Below are 19,196 nucleotides of genomic sequence, written 5' to 3'. Positions count from 1 at the left end.
TAACAGCCAGTTTATAAAGCTTTTGAATTTTACGAGACATCAACACACCAAAGCTCTGAAAGGTTCATAAAATGAATTAAAGTATACTAAAACTACATGCAGAAAAACATGTATCAGCCTGTTGTTGCCCATGTGTGCCCATCATCAGCACATGAGTGTGTTTTCCTTGTTAACTGGTAAATATTGTGTTCTGTTCAGGGATTAAAGTCTGACAGTCACGTGATCAGCTTTGTACAGAGTGTGACATTCTTGAGAAGAGTAACTATGATGCAACACAACTACCCTCCTCTCCTACACACGCATACAGCACGTTACTACAAACAAGCTTAAGAACGTGTAATTTGATTAGAAGATTCCTCAGTGTGGGATGATGGGGTCAACACAGGATGAAGATGGAGGATGGAAACGAGTGAATAATGAAACAAAGACATTTGAAGGTGTTACGTCTTACAGGCTTTGTAAAATACCCTTTTCATAGCAGACACTTGGCAGACTAGCAGTAAGGGGGGGAGATACAGGATAGGTTAAGATGTGAGGGCAAGATGGTTAATGAAGAGAAGCACAGGTTTACTTTTTGCCCCACAACACTTATTTTACCAGCTATAATTAGGTATACCTGTGGTTGTTTTGTATACAAAATGATTGTTAAAAAAACAATGCATTGTTATTGATCAAACAACAGTCTATGAAGTAGATATCATTTGCTCCATCCCAGCTGCAACATGTAAAACAAAACAAAAAAAAACAAAAATGAAAGTAGTTTTACTTACACTGTAGTATATTTGACATATAAAAAAGATAATAGAATTAAATAAATATATGAATAAAATAAAGATTTTATTTTTAAAACATATCTTTTTTCAATATGTTTTGTCTGCTTTCTTTTGCCTTATTGCCTCCTGGAATGTTTTTAATATTTAGGCACTTTGTGACTTTGTTTTTGAAAAGTGCTGTATAAATAAAGTATATTATTAGTAATATTATTAAATAAAACCAACTGGCATTATATTGTTTGTGGGGATATCAGTATACAGTTGGAATGTGTTTTAGGAATTAAATGAGTTATACTGGTTAAAGTAAAAGTTCCCCTCCACTGGAAAGCTTGTTTTTCTTGTTCCTTCAGTTGGATGTTTGATGTCCACTGTGCAGAATGCTGTCTGTGCAGAGTTTGACTCTAAAAGGATGTTTTCACATTCATCTGCTCAAAGTGGAAAGTTTCTCTGTGCTCATTAACTCCAGGATACAACTTAAAACTGTGATGTAGAAACTTGAAGTGCATATCCACTGAGAATGGACATTTCAAATGAGGTAGATGGAGTAGATGACTTTGAGGTCTTTAATGTGGAAATTATTATTTTGTTTGGGAGGGGGCTATAAAAATATAATCTATTTGTATATGTTATAATACAAATACCACATGCATGTATAATTTATTTTAATTTAATTTGTATTATTATTATAAATTGTTATAATGGACTGTATGGTATCATGATGATGACTACGATTGTAAAATCCATACATATAATTGTAAATAAATATCCCGCCTGTCTGTCATAGATGTATTTAGTCTGTCTCATCGTCGTCGTCATCATCATCGTCGCTAACGCCCCTCAGTGGAGGCCGCTGACTGGTCGGCACTGTGCCCCCTCCTCCTCCTCCCGTCCTGCCGAGCAAACAGTTTCTCAACAGCGGCTTTATCTTATCATTTATCGGGGGTCTGGGCCGGAGAGGACGCTATGTAACCGGGTTAAATTGACGTCACAGGCTGAGGAGAAACGGTTGTTGTCTTTTGCGGTCCCATTTTGAAGGTGTGTAAAGCGAAAGCCTGCCCCTTCCCCCGCCTGCAGGCAAACGGCAGGAAGGCAGAGAGCAGCAGTCAGTCGTTGGTGTTGTTTTGAACAGGCTCTCTGCTGAGAGACAACTTCTGTGGAGTTCAAAACACTGAGCTAACTTCACCGGTAGCTTCACATAAAACAGCGCGACGAACGACGCTAAAGGACGGTACAGCGCTCCTCGTAGCCGCCCGTTGTGAGGCTGGTAACGTTAGCTTGATCAATATGGTGACTTTATCATCGGCTATAAGACCTCTGGCTTCCCAGCTTCACCGACAGCTCGTCAGACACGTCAAGAGTCACCGGATAACGCCTGTCAGGAGATGCAACCTCACGGCGTGCTCCAGCAAATATGTGCTGTCTCAGAGTAAGTACTTGTGCAAAGCGTGTGTGATAACGTTAGTACACAATGGTTCTCGTCCATCCAGCGTGTCCACACAGCTGCTCACTACCGCACAGCTTCAGAGGGAGAGCAGTTTAATGTCGGACATTACCGCCAACTGTGGCAGTGGTTTGGTTTTGGGTCTCATTGTGGCTCTAAGGCCTTTCATTGTGGGTCACACAGCATCAGTTAATGGTCACTTTTGTTGTCATTGAGAAACGTGTATCAGGAGCAGTGGAAAGCTCGGACTGGACTTTCCTCATCACTGGATCTGGATCAACGCTGCTCTGTTGACTCAGCTGTGTTTGAGAGTGGCCCCGGGCTCCAGGGTTTCCCAACAGGTATCGATATCCCTGATCGCTGTCCCATATAGGGGCCATTTGAAGCCCTTTGACCTAGATAGGAGCCTGTATGTTGAGTCACCAGCTCCATTGTTTTCAAATGTAGAGCCACAGTACTACCACTGTCTGTATCCTTATTGACAATTGTTATTCACATGTTTCTGGCTATAGATCATGTGATAGACAATGCATCAAATGTTAAAATTCTAAAATCCTAATAGTGCATGTATAGGATGCACTATCCACTATACTGTACCTACTTGAAGAACATCTACCTCCTTTGCGTGTTAGACCTCTGGTATGAGTAATATTCGAGACACCCAAGCTCCTCTAACAGGTTCCAACAACTTCCTCCCCACACCCAGTAACATGAGCCTTGTCTTGTTCACCATCTCATGCAAACTAAAACCACAGAATCAACATGCAAAAAAAAACATTTGGAAAAATAGCCCAGTGCAGTTAAGCTTTTATGCTCAACCATTATAATAAACAGAGTTCATATTTAACTTTAACAAGCCTGTTGTACTGGGCACTGTCTGTCCAACGTTTTATGACAGGGCTTTTGGTTTGGCTTTGATGTGGTTCACTAGAAATTAGGTTTCATGCCAGTGCACTGGCCTGCCCTTTGATGCTCTGGTGCTATTTTTCTTCAAAAACAGCAATTTGTGCTATTGCCACTCCTCAGGTAAAAAAACCCCACACCAGACTCACAGGAAAGTGATGCAATCTGTGCTTCCTTGAAGTAGTAAGTAGTGTAAAATTGAGAGTTATGTTTCCTATGTTGAACCTCTCAGGCACAACTTCAGAGAGGGCACAAATCATAACTCTTAAGAGATTGTGAGGGTTGATACACACCCAGTAAGGAAGTGCTGCCTGACAACGGTCACTCGAAGAGGAAAAGACCCTTAAAGTAGTGGTGCCCAAAGTGGGTGCCTTCAAGAGTAGCATTTTATATTATTATAACACATCAGCCTCATCGTCATATTACGTTTGCAAATGTATCTAAATGGAAGAATAAACCTCTATTCACCATATTAAACACTGCTGACACTTTCAGTCCCAGGCCGGAAACTGTGTTTGAGTGCTACTTCCAGTTATTTACCTCTCAAACTCTCTTATTAGCTTCAAATATGGATGTATTGCATGTATTATAAAATTGTTACAATTGCATTTGTAGAATTTTGGCAACAGTGTCATAACCAATAAATAAGATCAATCACCAATAAAGGAAAACAACAATTTACTCAAGGTAAGGGTTCACTCAAGTGAAAGCATACCACTGACCTTTCTGACTTCATGGGGTCAAAGGTCAACTACATTTGACCCCAACTCCTAGAATGTGAATAGTTCACTAAAGTATCATAACTAGCTACAAATATCATAACTAATAACATAATTCAATTAAGCCTTAACAGTCCTATTTTCTCTGACTGTAGGAGGAATCGGACACAACCAACAACAGTATCTATTGGTGGTCAGAGCATCTCGGTGTGAAAAGAGAAGCAGATGTATTCTTTATAATGGCCAGCGTGGGGCGACTGGACTGGCTCCAAAAAGAAGTCTGATTGTCTTTAACCTAAGAGCAGACCCTGCTTCTCACCTGAATAATTACCTGAGTGAAGTAGATGATAAAGCAGGGTATGCTTTAGGGCGGGGCTACCTTGTGATTGACAGTTCATTCTCAGTGAGTCTGTCCAGTTCAACACTCATCAAATATGAATCAAGATTCTGTTTCTGCGCTGCCTATATTGTTGTAGTGTACTGTTTATCTGTAATATGAGAACGTGTGTGACCAGTGAGGGTGCCATTTTTGCTGCTTCAACACGAAGCCAAAACCAAACGCAGCCCAACCATTACATTACATTACCCAACATAAATATTGTCATTTCTGGCTTCAAAAAAACAAGATGGCCGACGGCCATAACTCTAAACTCAAGCCTTCAAATCGGTGGTCCACAAACCTCTGGCTCAACTGTTGCTTTATTCTAACTTCTCCTCAGGTTTCTTGCCCCGTTGGAGTTTGTTGGTGATGCTGCCATGTTTCCAGATCCCCGCTCTATACAGCCGATCTCAAGTTTCTATAAACTGAAATTGTCCTTTGAAGGGTCAGTTAACCCAAAATACACAAACATATATTTTACCTCCTCCTCCCTGTGATATCTAGTCATGCTGATAGTTTCAGGCTTCTCTTTCAAGGAAATCAACAATTTCTCTGGATAACCTACAGTCTCACATCACCATCAGCAGTTTTGATCCGGTCGACAGTAGACATCATTTCCAATGAAAAATGTGGAAGATGTTGACTAATCTTTTGATGTTCCACTGTTTTAGCCTATTTACCTCAAATCATTCATTAGGGTTGACTGATTATGTAAGGCATACAGCAGTGCTTCAGATTAGATTTGGGTGTCGGGTAACGTTAAAAGACTCACCCAACCTACAGCTTACTTTCTAATTTGCCAGATATTCTGCTGTTGTGATGTCAGCTATAGTTGCAGGAGAGTTGTGAGTATCGCTGTTCGGAGCGGATGTGTTGGCTCTGGTAAACTGTGTCGTCCTCTGCATGTTAGCTACCATTAGCTACATTACTTGCTGTGTTGTTGACTTCACTATATTATGGTAATAGTCATGCTGTTGGATTTCGCTTCCCCCACCTTTAACTGGTAGGGATTCAGTGTTTGCACAAGGCATGCCTCTGCAGGACAGATCTATATTATTGGACTTAAATCTGTGTCAGGTTAAGGAGGCCATTATATCCTCACCAGGCCATTTATGTTCACTACTCTGTGGATGCAGAAGACTCAGCTGGCAGAACTCTTCATACACACACGTCATATTCTGATTCAGGACAGCTGGTCGACATGTGACACTTTCAGGAGCACTGCAGAGTGACACAGTGGCACTGACGAACCTCGAATCAGAACAACCTCACAGCTTACAATTACCCAGTGAATGAGCACCAATGGCTATGCAAGCAGTTATTGTGTGTACGTGCAATAACAGAGTCAGGCAGCCAACTCCCCCAGGAGGAGCCGCTGAAATCCGATGTAGATGAAGGTCATCTCCCAGTCAGACCTGTTCAACTCGGCTCTCAGCGGAAACCTCGAGCCCTGTGCTGGATGAATGGAGAGGAAAACAATAGACTGCGCTGCTTTTGTGCCCTTTGACAACTACACCTGACTGCTTTTCTATAGATCTTGATCCGGAGAGGGATCACAGAATCTTTTTAACTTTTTGATTTTTATAAGTGGAAGATTAATAAGTGAATGAATGTGTTTTGAGTGGATTTCCAGGGTAAAGGAAAATAAGAAGGAGGGAGGTGGGGAAAGTGAGCAGAGTTTGGGGTAATTAGAAGTCAGGTCCGTTGACAGAAGTTGGCCTGAGCTGGCGGTTTGACCGGCCAGAGGTCCTGGTCTGATTCCCCCGCTGTGGAGGGGAGCTGGGGGCGTGCCAGGACATTCCGCGTGTCACTTTCTGTACAGCCAGCCCACTTCTCTCTTTTTGCAATTTCCTTTAAGGAAAAAAAAAAAAGTAGAGAGCTAGAAGGAAGTACTATTGCTCACTTGCTCCTTTTCCATTCAGTTCCTTAAAACAGCTCTAGGAAGAAGGACTGTGTGTGTACCTAGCACTGTTCAAACACTACGTTTGAATTATTTTTATGAGGCACCTTTTGATTTTATCCCCTCAAAATGGACTGTCTAAAAATGCAGCAAGCAGCAGAGCACAACATGAAAAGTAGGTGTCAGCATTTTTTTGTTTTTGTTTCTTTTTTTATTTTTTTTACCCTTGGGCAGCAGACGCAGCAACTTCTGTCTGTTTTAAAAATTCTCTGACTTTTTCACTCTGATTTCCTCCCTCTCCTCCTCCTCCTCTTCCTTCTTCTTCTTCTCCTCTTCATCCTCTCCTCTCCTCCAGTGCATCCCATGTGGCAGGGACCCCTCGCGGTACCAGGAGGTGATCGTCAGTCTCCCATCGACATTGTTGTGCGAAAGAGCGTCTTCGACTCAGAGCTGAAGCCTCTGGTCACCGATTACGACCCGCAGACCTGCCAACAAATCTGGAACAACGGTTACTCCTTTCTGGTTGAGTATGATGACACCACAGACAAGTCCAGTAAGTAATCTGTTGTGGCTCAATGTATACTTTCTGAAGATGCATTTAAATCCAATCAGTCTTGCCCTTAACTGTCCCTTGGAAATCTAGAAAGTAGAAAGCACAAGTTTGTGCCACTAATAAAGTTCCTCTTTATTAACTCATAGACTGTGAGCAAGTCAGGAGTTCCCTTTAATATCTGAGTGAACTTAAAGGAAATCTCAGCAAGGGGAACGCATGTTTTGATTGATTGATTTGACTGGAGGATTATCTCTTTCTTGACCCCCCCCTTAAAGAGCTCTCTGTCTGTTTGAAAATCCACTAATCAATGCTACACTTAAAGCTGGTGATAAAAACCACAACTGCCACGTGGATCTGGTGACTGGCATGTGACTCGCGTGTCTGTCCTGACCTCAACAACTACTACATAGTCTGCCTTTAAAGCATTGGTAATTTTGGTATAATTACTGGGCCACACCAAAACACTGTATATGTTTCCAAACCATCAAATAAACTTTATTTTGGTTTTAAAGTTTTAAAGCTCCAAAATAAACCATTTTGTAGTTGTCACATGCCCTCAGTCTTTGTATTATGAGCTTAGTCTAGGACTGAGAGAACAAAAGCAGGTTTATATCAGTGAAAAGTTGAGAGCAGTATTTTATTACCAGTAAAATAAACAAAGGAACAATGGAGTGAGTGATGACTACAGGCATTATAAGTACAGATTCAGTCTTTAAGTGTTTTTGATTACAACAACATGTGATGCTCCTTATCTGTTGGTACTATTACTGACATTGATAAACACTTTAAAGGTATAATAAAACTATCTAGCTTCATAGGTTATTGTTGTCTCTCATATTTCCTGGTTCTGGGTCAGTTCTTTCTGCCTGAACAACCTGTTCCTCAGCAGACGCCGGGTGTGGGATCAAGTCCTCCTTTTGGAGGAGGAAGCAGATACTAACACATACTAGACAGTCAGAGATTCCTTTTAGAGGGCGAGCATTTCAATCTTATGAAAGGGATTGTGGAATGTCAAAGTATGATGCACTGATCTACATGTCCTTTTACTTTTTGGTGCAGCACTGAAAGGGGGCCCCCTGCAAGACAAATTCAGGCTGTGCCAGTTCCACTTCCACTGGGGTGAGAGCAATGCCTGGGGGTCAGAGCACACGTTGGACAGGAGGCTGTTCCCTGCAGAGGTACTGTGATAGAGAATGTGAAACTTTTGTAATTCCTGCAGGGATATCAGAGTCTCTCTTTCTCTTTTATTAAAATAATATCATATACCCTTTAGGCAATGCTTTTATCTGCCTCAGTGTTATGAACATGTACAGGGGGTGTACACAAGACCAAGAACACTTTACAGTATAATGTGGAACATCAAAAAATACAGCCCAGAGCCACTCCGTACACCCTTTGAGATTAACTTACCCTATGAGATAATATCTTGTCAGTAAACGCAAACCGAGAGTGCACATCACTACACTCTTTTTTTCAGTCTGTTCCTTTGGTCCATGTTGTTATCCGACAGTCCTGTAAAGCGCGGTGGGTGTGTATAGGCTGTTGTAGAGTTAGGCAGATAAAGCAGTGTCATGCTCTGTGCTGCATAGGAACAACATCGTGCTAAGCAACATCTTTTAGGGATGTCCCGAATACCACTTTTTGGTATATTCAAAACTTCAGCTGTCTGAGAGACTGACGCCATCTGCCATAGGCCACTACAATCTCCCCTTTCTCACCCCCTCCCGTACAGGCTACTGACAATCACACATGATCTGCAGAGAAACACAAGCTTCATCCACACGCAGCTCACCTGCTGTTGTCAAGGATTCGGGTCCACTAATGCACTGATGCATGAGCTCCTCATTACCTGTTACAGCAGTACTTTGTTGCACACACCCTCTGTTGCTTTAAAAAAAAAAAAAACCTGACATACTGCTGGATTTGTGGAGCTTGTTAAGTACAGGTGCTGCAGTCACATGTATGACAGGTATGTGTGTTGTTATGTGACCAGGCCTCTGACTGAAAAAGATATGTAGTGCTCAAGAAAGCATGTAATGAAAAGTTAGATACCGAGAGAGTGAGGGAGTCTGAATTCACAATTAGCCCTCTACTGTTACTTTCTACATGACCACACTCTCTGAAGGGTTAAATGAAGAAAGGAGCAATGAAAGAAAACACAGGTTAAATGTTGACTTACTTTTCTTCTATTCATGTGTCCCTCATGAATGTCTGGAAAAATACTGAGGGTATTGTATTTATGACATCAAGTTATGTCTATACTGGAACTTTCCCTCCTCTCCTGGTTGTACAGTCGGTATCAGGCATGCTGCCAGGTTCTTTGATCTAGCTGTATTTCAACATTTCTCTTTGTATTATTAAAGCCAAATTCAAACATAGACCGCGTATTTGCCTCTCAGTGGGTGGGATTTGAAACTGGTACTGTTGTCTAGTCGACGTTTGACCACAGAATGTCTATTTTCATGTTGTTCCATTAACTTCAGCACACTTATGTAACAACAGGTTCCATTGACTCTGGGTGTGTCTTTTGCCAAGCCCTGGTTGGTGGTGTTGGGAATGCGTCTGTGTCACTGTTCTCATCACTCAGGTGTGTGTGTGTGTGTGTGTGTGTGTGTGTGTGTGTGTGTGTGTGTGTGTGTGTGTGTGTGTGTGTGTGTGTGTGTGTGTGTGTGTGTGTGTGTGTGTGTGTGTGTGTGTGTGTGTGTGTGTGTGTGTGTGTGTGTGTGTGTGTGTGTGTGTGGTATTGAGTTACAGTCCTGACTGACAGCTGTGTGCCATGTAAATGTAAAGCCCAATCTATTTCTGTTAACCTTCGTGTATTGTCCATTCCCAATCATAGAAAATGACTTATATAAGACAAAATATATATATATATATATAAAGCATCACAGACAAAAAGGTCGTAATTTTCCATTAAAAGCCCCACAGATATAGTTAAGTTGATTATCATTTTCTTCATCTACGAAAGTTACATCTATTCTACGTTTGTTTTACTTTCTTAGTTTACAGTAAATGTGTCCTATATAAAAGACAAAACACATCACAGTGAATTCAAAGTGAGTCGATCACAACAGGGTTCCACCCATCCTGGAAATAATATATGTTTTCCTGGAAATGTTTAATTGTATGTTAGCCTGAGCTGTGGCCAAATTAATGTTGGAGAACATTGGAGGTCCATTCAGAAAGTGGAATAATTGGTTGTGGTGAGAAAGGCCAAGCACGCCATGAAAGCGAGTTAACAGAGTGTCGTTTTAAAGATGACTACTACATTTGTGAACAGGCCCTGTCCTGTATTGCCAAGAATTTTTTTTTTTTTTTTTTTTTTTTGAGTTGCACAAAAATAAACTCTTATTTTGAAAATCAAGGCAAGTAGGAATTAGTGGGTCATTTGGAGGACAGAATGAGTGGCTGAGTGGAATCAGACCAGAGGGGTTAAAAAGATCAAGGTCATGATATCCAGTCTCACACATAGACACACACACACAGAGTTATGATACGTGTGTACCCTGTGTGTGTGTTCTCAGCTCCACCTGGTTCACTGGAACTCTGATAAGTACAGCTTGTTCGAGGAGGCGGTGATGGAGGACAACGGATTGGCTGTTATCGGAGTCTTTCTTAAGGTATACCACACACACACTCTCACTTTCAAACTTTCAACCTACCTTGTTGCACAGAGGACTGTAACATCCAGATACTGCTGTATACATTACATGTACAGGTTTACACTGTAACTGCAAGCCAGATTAATGTCTAATCCTTGTGCAGGTGGGAAAGAGACACGAGGGGCTGCAGAAACTGGTGGACGCTCTGCCTGCTATCAGACACAAGGTTAGTCCACTCACACACACATACACCACATTGATTTCCTAATAATTTTTTCATCAGTCCAGCTTGGAAATATAATGCCCCTTATAAAGTCATATTCAAACAGCACTGGGCTAGAAGGTAGATACTGACGCCCTCTAGTGGTTTAGTAGAGACACTACAGGACTGGTTAGACAGGCCTTTTTCACAGGAATCAGAAAATCTACAAGTACTGATGAACCTTTTTCACCCAAGAGCTAAATTCAGGAACCAAATCTGGAAGTAGCTAAAGTTGTATCACATGCATTATTGTACGCTATTTATTACTTTAGAATTTACACATATGGTAAATCAATGCACAGCCTATTACCTGTTACCAACAGAAGTTATATAAAGATGGTTTTTAATGTAAGAAAGCTTATCTGAAAATACATATAGGTGGTTGTACCTTTCTAAGGTGACTGGCTGGAGGTTATAGTTTGCCCTTCTTTCACATCACTGCCACTACACTGCTTATCATTAATAATGTCTGATAAGCTTGGTGTTTGTCCAGCCAGATGAAATGTCACAGTTGTGATGCACTCATTATGTAATAAGTTATTTGACATATTTTATGTTGATATTTTTAATGATTTAATGAATTAATGATTTTAATGATTAGATAATGATGGTTGTAGTATTTAGATAGTTCCAGTCTTCTGTTATTATATTAGTCTGTGGTACTGATAGTGAATGTCTTCTGGGATTTTGGCCCATTTATAGTACTAATAGTATTAATAATTTAAATACTTTAATGATTTTATTATATTAAGAATATTAGAACCTTTGTATGAACTGTGTGTGGCAAAGTTCAGCAGTGATCTTCCTTGTCTCCTGCCTATGACGTTCAAAATAATTCAGCATACAGCTTCACTGACCATATTTTTTTTTTCTGTGTGTCTCCCTCTGGCCGTCTGCAGGACAGTGTAGTGGAGTTTACCAGGTTTGACCCTGCCTGTCTGTTACCCACCAACACTGAAGACTACTGGACCTACCATGGCTCTCTGACCACTCCCCCTCTGACTGAGTCCGTCACCTGGATCGTTATGAAGCAGCACATAGAAGTCAGCCATGATCAGGTATCTGTGTGTGTTTTAAACTAAATATTTCTTCACACAGATCCTGTTCTTTGTAATGTTTTTTTTAATGTTGATTGTGTTTTAATATTGAGCTTCTTAATTCTATCAGGATGTATTTCAGTTCGGTTTAGTTTAACTTAAAGCTGCAGTAACATCTTTTTCAGCAGAGGGCTCACTGTATACTACCTGCCCAGCACCAAACAGTAGGCAGCTTTTGCGTGTATTTTTCTCAGGAGGTGGTGGAGACCACAACAGAGCTAAAGGGAAAGTAAATATTGGACTTGCATTCATCAGGTGACTCCAAATAAATGCTAATATTTAATATTTGTTTCACAGAACCATTTGGGATACTGTTTGGAAAAGGGCAGACACTTAAATAGCAGTTGTTTTCGAGCAAACGGTTACTTCTCACACACACACACCTGGTGTTAAATCAGGTCCGTAGTTCGTGCTAGAGCGGGACTGTATTCTTAATCCTTCTCCCGGTGGATTTCTGCCTATTACTGCCCACTCCCGCTGTGTGTGTTTCCACTCCCACAAGCAGTCTGACTATTCAATTCATTCTTACCGCAGGTGAAAAGATGTTATTTTTCTCTGTCAGTAACAACTGAGAAATGTCTCCAAATGGCAGACTTGCCTTGCTTTGTAAAAACCTGCTTTAATTTTCCTCACAACTTAATTTGTTAACTATGTCTCCATCCTTCTGGTGGATGCAAGATAAATCCCGAGACTCAGACTCAGGTGTTTTTTACCACCCGCTCCCATGAGATTTGTAATCCCAGTGCAGCTCTCTAGCCCATGCTTCCCAGTAGTTAGGACGCTGATTGGTCTGGTACCATTGTAACGGCCACAAACGCATACATTGAAGAAAGATGGAATCTTGCATGATCAGCTGCCCTCAAGGTTAATGCTGTTCTGCTGTTTCCAAATAATCTGTTAATGCAGCTTTAACCCAAGATGGAACTCTAGACCAGCCACTAGAGGGCTCCTGTTGTCTTTTAGAGTAAAACTCAACCTCAGTTTTTTTCAGTAGCACCTATGCTTTCAGAAACTGGTTCCAGATACTAACGGGTAACCCTTATCACGTTGCAACAATCTGAATAATTTTGGGGTGTGCCCAGCTACAATGAAGGTAGCTGAACTTGCATGACAGCATTTTTTGCCTCAAGACATGCAGCATATTTCTCTTACACAGAGGATGAAGTTACTCACCCTGTGGATGTTTTGTGTAAGACTCTTCCCTTTTCCCCCTTTAGCTGGCGGTCTTCCGGAGCCTTCTTTTCACCTCAGCCGAGGAGGAGGCACAGAAGAGCATGGTGAACAACTTCCGCGTGCAGCAGCCTCTCTGTGGCCGCACCGTGCGCTCTTCCTTCACTCCCTTCCTAAAGGAGGCACCGTCAGCTGAAGGCGACAAGCACCCCCACTGACACTGCTGGACCCAGTGAACACATCCTCTTACACAGTAACACACACCATGACCACCGTTACAGACAGTGACCGTACCAAAACAACCTTTACTCTGTGAGCAGCTGTCCAGACTTTTTTTTTTTTTTTTAAACAGATTTGCTACATTAAGTATGACAACGTTTCCTCAGGGTAACTGCAGTTATACTTATTGCTTACTAATATTTCTTGGTAGTTTCAACTGGGTAGATTTTTATTTTCGTTAGATTTTCCTGATTCTGGTTTGACCAAAAAATAACCAATAAGGGAGGGTTGCTGTGGGGAAAAAGAGTAGTTTTACTGATTTTATTAACATGAATCATATTTATTATACGTTTACCATTCATTCAGTGACTGTACATGAGTGCTGCTCTATACACTGAGCTGCTGAGACGAACTCAGCAGCACTGTGTGCTGGCCACAGTCTGTACCACAGCAGAGTCTGCTCCGACTGTTCTCCATATAAGGAGGTTGAAACTGCTGCTAGTTTACAGCTGAAAGCCCTGGAGATTTTAACAGACTGGTGATACCAACTTGGGAGTATCTCTCGAGTAGAAAATTGTCTAATTATCACTGAGGGTTTTATACCACAGTCTCACTTTTTAAAATCCTGTATGGTAGGTTGTTGGGTTCATCATTAATTTGATCATTTATACATTAATAATATAATAATAATAATAATAATAATAATAATAATAATAATAACAACAACAACAACAACAACAATAATAGAAGAATGTATGTTTTTATTTGTTACAAAGAGATTATACTGTATACAGTACATCTGACATTCAGAAACCTTTTTTTATTTTTACAATATGTGACACATCCAACACATACAGTAGAGTTTTAAATGAACTCTACTGAGCCTTGGTTCTTCTACGCAGAACTATTAAATATGTTACAAATACGCACATGCCAGGTTACAATAGCACATACTGAACTAAGCAGTTCTCTTCCATCACTCCTTTTTACAGTGGTTTCACGTACCATAACCACAGTGCCTTAAATGTTCTCTGTGTGAATCACTGCTATTTGGCAGAGGTTCCCTCAACACATCTCCGAGCATTAACATCCGTTCCACACTTGTTCCTTTAAGCTATGGTTCAAGTGCAGTGGTTGCTCACAGTAACAGTCAAGGTTCAGGTGACATTTACTATGGTTCTCACCTCATTTATCTTTTTTGAATGAAGTACAAAGTGCTACAGCCACTGAGTTCAGGAACATGGTGTAAACCTGGAAATGACTCTCAGGTCTGACTGACTGAATCAAGTCTATATCTGGAGGGAACTGTTGTCTCCATTAGTCTGTCTGGTTTAGTTAGCTTTCTGTTGTCTCACATTTGTCTGATGAAGACAAAGATTAATCAAACATTACTGGACAAATCAAATTTGACTGTTTTGGGTGGGAAAGGGTTTAAAGCTGCAGTAGGTAACTTTTACAAGAATACACCCGACCTGAACAAAAACAACAAATCAGAGTCAAGAAAGAATTTCTTGTAAATGCCATTAGGAGCACCAGGACGAGCCAGAGGAACCTGATTTTTTCACAGATTATCTGTCTCATGTATACCTGTCAGGATATAAGTTTCAGAACCTACCTACCTACTTCAGCTTTAAAAAGTTTTTGTTGTAGAGTAATGTAGAATCGATGAACTGGTCTAAACTACTACTTTATGTTATTGAATTCATTATTAAGTCAAAACGCACAAAGGATACTACCATGGATAGCTATGGTAGATGCATATCATATTGTCTAAGGGAGCTGGTTAGACAGTGCCACAGTGGGACCAGCTGACTACGATGGCCTCGTGTATCACCTCGCCTGTCTAGCAGCGTCTAACAGTTACGTTTATATTATCAGCCTCTGTAACTCAATACAAACTCCCAGTTAGCCTTTCTGAAAAAAAGCGCCTTCCTGGGGTTTACTTTCCACTACAACAGTTGCATTAAGAAATTGAAACCTTTGTGATTTTAACTTGACCACAGAAAATACTACCGCTCCATTGAAGCATGGTCTCTGCTGTCAGAGAACTTCCAGAGCGTTTCACTCCTCTCTGTCTCTCTGTCCTGCTGTTATTCCAGACGTGTCCAGGCTAGCCGTGACACCTTGACTTGCCCATGGACTCGCCTCTTTTGTCGAGCAGCTGTAACGTTCAGCCCGCTAATGTCTTATGGGAAAGGGTGTTTGTTGAACGTCGCTAAAAACCAGAGATATTAAATAAACAAGGATATTAGGTTGTATAATACTGTTGAGAAAGGCTCTGTTCCCAGGCTGGACTTCTACTTATTAGTGTCTTAACAAATATCAGGGTTTTTGAATGAGGTTTTCTTACTTCTAGAACAGAACCTGGAAGATCTGGTTACACTTTGGTTCTCTGTTTTAGCTACTCAAGGTACCCTATCCAGAGCTTTAAAGGCTTCACACTAAGGTTTATCAAGCTGTGCCCTGTGTGTTTTTCCACTTAATCCAAAAAGCAGACACAGTGCAGATGAGGATTTTGTAATAAAGACCAAGTTTACGCAACCTTGCATTGTGTAAAGAAGTCTGACAATCCAGCCTGCCTGCTTTGGCTCATGTCCAACAGTTGCGATGCACCAGGTGAATCTTACTATGCAGTATTATAAGAAAGGGAATGAGAGGTTTGAAGAAAAGATGGGGAAGAGAGAGAAAGTTAGAAGGGGAATAAAGTTCTGATTCAGACAGAGAACATAAATAGATCTGCAGAGTTTCTCTAATCAGTCTCATTTTTCATCTTTTCATGAGGAGAGGAAACTATAATTGCACTACAAATCAGAAAGACCACATCAAAGGAAGTGGCCACTAACATCCACATGTGAAAGTTTCCTCCATTGACATACAGTTGAGTTGAGAGGTCACGCTCGTCTGTATAATCTCTGAGTAACAATGCAACTGTCCAAACTGGCCCTCCACCAAGTTCCTCCCCTCCTGCATCGGGCATACACACCCTGCTCCCCAGTGGGTCCTCCACTGGCTCCCCAGCATGAGGCCGACGGCTGAATAGACTAACTGGATATGTAGTGAAAAGATTTGACGCTGTGTGGTGTTAACTCGTTGTGAAGGCTGCTGATTTTCTAGATAAACGCTCAAGTGGCCACAGGGGTGGTTGATAGCAGGTTATTTTATGTTTTTATTTTTTTGTTAAGCAAAAAGGAGTTTAGAGTGTCCTTGGTGTGGAGTTTGATGGTGATGCATCAAGAACACTTTTAGGAATGTTTTCCTTCTTTACAAATGATGCAATACAGAATCTATGTTCAATGTATTCTACTAACACAGAGACAAGGGACCCAGTACTGCCTTCATCCTGTACAGATGTATTTTATAGATGTATTTGAATTGTGCACCATGGTTTGCCTTCATGTTTCATGGCATTTTACTGGCGTTAACTTACTTTTTATGCCTTTTTTTTTTGTTTTTTAAACTTTGAATGCAATGAATATCAAGATATTTGAATGGAAAATATTTTTTCTGTCAAAGCTGGAGTCAGTGATACGATGTCAGAAATCAAGATGATTTTTTTTTATTGATGGTTGGATTGACTCGTCCTCCAGTTGAGCAACCCTCGGTCAGAACCGTGGTCAGCTTTGTTCTTTCCTGTTCTCAGATATGTTTTGTGCTAGGCTAATCTATGTTGGAAAGACAACTAAATTGTGAAGCTGGAAAAATAATGACATATATACAGTCACTACTTATGTTAGCTAATGTTAGCAATACGCTGGCAGTATATTGGCCTAACCCTAACTAACAATTGATGGAAATTGGATTGATGTTAGTTAGCCAGTGTTTTACTAACATTAGCTTTCAGATGTAACTACCCAGCTAAGGATTGATGCAGATTAGCTATTGTTGGGGCACAGACCAAACAGGGGCGGGCCTTAGGAAGGGTCAGTTGAGGATGATATGTGATGTTTTCTCACATCACAGTTGCATCTCACTGTTCCATTATCTCTTTTTTTCCCCCATCTTCTCCTGACTTGTATCGCTGCCTTTCTAAACATAGCATTACAGAGTGCTGTCATCATGCTGCATTTTCTTCATGACATGATTCTCTTGGTACATCTTTCCTTGCCTCCTGTAGCTCGGTGTGATGTTTTAGGTGTATGTTATGTATGTTGTACACTGTATGCAGTACATATTTTATCTGTTTATTTGTCCAGTGGGCAGCAAACATTCCTGCCCTGCAGGGCTTCACAAGGCCCCTCTCCTCTCCCAGTATGCACTGCTCCACCTGGATTGATGGGGAGAATGTTAAAAAACCACCCAACTGTGTCACATGATACAGATGTAAAGATGATTTTAAAGAAACTGATGTAATAATAGATTATGTATAACAATAAAGTAATGCATGATGTAAAAAGGATGTGTATCTCTTTGTGTTTTTGCGTGTCTGTCTCCATGACTTCTGTGCTCTGCTATGTAGTTTGATACATTTTAATTTCCATCACATCTGTTTAAAGTTAAACTGAGCCTGAAACGGTAGAAAACACCAAACTGAAGTCTGAAACCTTCAAAGGTGCTGCTATATAAACTGTCTTTCTAAGAAATGTATACATCCCCACTGTTCCACCTGCAGGCCCTCCTGACCCAGCTCCTCTCCAAGCATGAACCAGGGCAGGAAAACTGTTGGCCACTGCCTCTCTGTCTCAGCCCCCACCCTATCCCCACTGATACCTTTGAAGCCCCCTGACACAGAGAGGGGATGTTTGGTGGCCCCCACCCAGACGCCTGGGGTCCTGAGGGTGGGTTGTTTACACTCTTTTATACGCCGTTACCACGGCCGGGTGTGATTTGGGTCTCCACCTGATTCAAACCAAAGCAATGGCGATTGAAGCCGACCTCTGGGGGTGTTTATTGTGCTTGGCTGCAGGGGAGAGGGGCCTAAGTCTGCAGGGACACACCAGTCAGTCTCTGCTGGGCTTCCCCTAATTGTATGAATGGACAGACTGACTGGAGACCCAGAGGCTTTGAACTGTACACCCTGTGTGATTCTAAGCATGCACATGTGTCTTTGTAGTGGGAAAATAAGAAAAGGTTTATAATGGCTGAATGAAGTGTGACTGCCATTGGGACTTTTTGTGAGGTAGATATCTGAGAGGGAACTTTGGTGGACCAGCTTGCAAAAATATTGGTTTGTGGCTACCAACAACAAACCGCTAACACGTTTCAGTTTCTCCAAACTTATTCTCTTTTATGAAAATCTTTGGTGTCCCGAAATTTGGTCCTCTTTGCATAGGAACAAAATTACTTCTTTGTCACACTTTCTGTATTTAAGCTAACAATGTATCACTGTGCCCCACAAAACCTCCCTATACAGTCTGTGGCACTCAAGACATAAATCTTTAAAGGTCTAATTCATACAGTTTTTTTTTTTTAAAGGTGCACACATTTCCTTAAACAGCTGGGCACTGTAGTTTTCATGATCCCCAGAGGATGAATCCTAAAGACTTTGGTGATTCCTTCATTTTCCATCCAGTGGCATCCTCAGGTCAAACCACTACTTTGTTCACTTCTCTAGTTTATGACCAATTACCTTCACACATAATGACGTTTGCATTGCAGTTATATTTTGTAATATTCATATTAGTGACACTGTACTCCTTTTATTGCACTATATTCCCCAATGCTGCTGTGTGTAATTAGAATTTCTCCTACTAGGGATAAATAAAGGTTTATCTGATCTGATCTGATCTTAGCGCATGTTATGATGCTAACATGCTAAACTAAGACAGGTAACAATGGTACATTTGAATTGCATTGAAAAAATTCAACCAGCATCAATGTCTCAGTCAGTTACTACCTTCAGTAGAATGAGATGTTGCTATTGAAAGTCTTAATATTATATATATAAATATTAGTCAGCAACCTTTACTATCAAAAGAGCCTTATAATGCTAATTTCTCACCACAGATCAAGAATACCAGTAAGCCAGCAGCAATTGAGAAAATAAGCTGTTTTCTTTTATACAGGTTAACTGACCCTTAAAAATGTAAATGGTTCGCTGTGTGTACATAGAGCTATGTCTTTTGGAATAAACCTTGATTCTTTTGTATGCAAAATATATGCATCCAATGACATACAAGTGTACCATTTAGAAAACGCCATAGTGACCTTGTTCACTGTCCCTCACTGAAGCAGAGAGATG

At 40.9% G+C, this 19,196-nt stretch overlaps 1 protein-coding gene across 2 annotated transcripts; it reads left to right on the top strand.

Annotated features, from left to right (window-relative positions):
- Positions 1-1,662: 1,662 nt before the first annotated feature.
- ca5a (carbonic anhydrase Va) lies at positions 1,663-17,411 on the top strand. 2 transcript variants are annotated; one of them, XM_051381608.1, is made up of 7 exons: positions 1,663-2,199; positions 6,471-6,668; positions 7,728-7,846; positions 10,193-10,288; positions 10,434-10,496; positions 11,432-11,590; positions 12,847-17,411. In XM_051381608.1, exons 1-7 carry the CDS (start codon positions 2,058-2,060, stop codon positions 13,015-13,017), a joined length of 948 nt encoding a protein of 315 aa, XP_051237568.1. In that variant the 5' UTR covers positions 1,663-2,057; the 3' UTR covers positions 13,018-17,411. The 2 variants fall into 2 exon arrangements, with proteins under 2 accessions (XP_051237568.1, XP_051237569.1); XM_051381609.1 differs by lacking the exon at positions 1,663-2,199 and adding an exon at positions 5,350-6,290.
- Positions 17,412-19,196: the final 1,785 nt, after the last annotated feature.

The sequence above is a fragment of the Dicentrarchus labrax genome, unplaced genomic scaffold (assembly GCF_905237075.1).
Source record: "Dicentrarchus labrax unplaced genomic scaffold, dlabrax2021, whole genome shotgun sequence".
NCBI lineage: Eukaryota > Metazoa > Chordata > Actinopteri > Moronidae > Dicentrarchus > Dicentrarchus labrax.
The sequence above is the reverse complement of the archived record's forward strand: the minus strand, read 5'-3'. Positions and strand labels throughout refer to the sequence as shown.

Excerpts from the sequence above, each read along its gene's own strand:
- ca5a (XM_051381608.1), top strand. The coding sequence starts at position 2,058 with ATGGTGACTTTATCATCGGCTATAAGACCTCTGGCTTCCCAGCTTCAC. Across the intron at positions 6,669-7,727 it reads TGACACCACAGACAAGTCCA|CACTGAAAGGGGGCCCCCTG; the intron begins GTAAGTAATCTG and ends TTTTTGGTGCAG. Across the intron at positions 10,289-10,433 it reads TTATCGGAGTCTTTCTTAAG|GTGGGAAAGAGACACGAGGG; the intron begins GTATACCACACA and ends ATCCTTGTGCAG.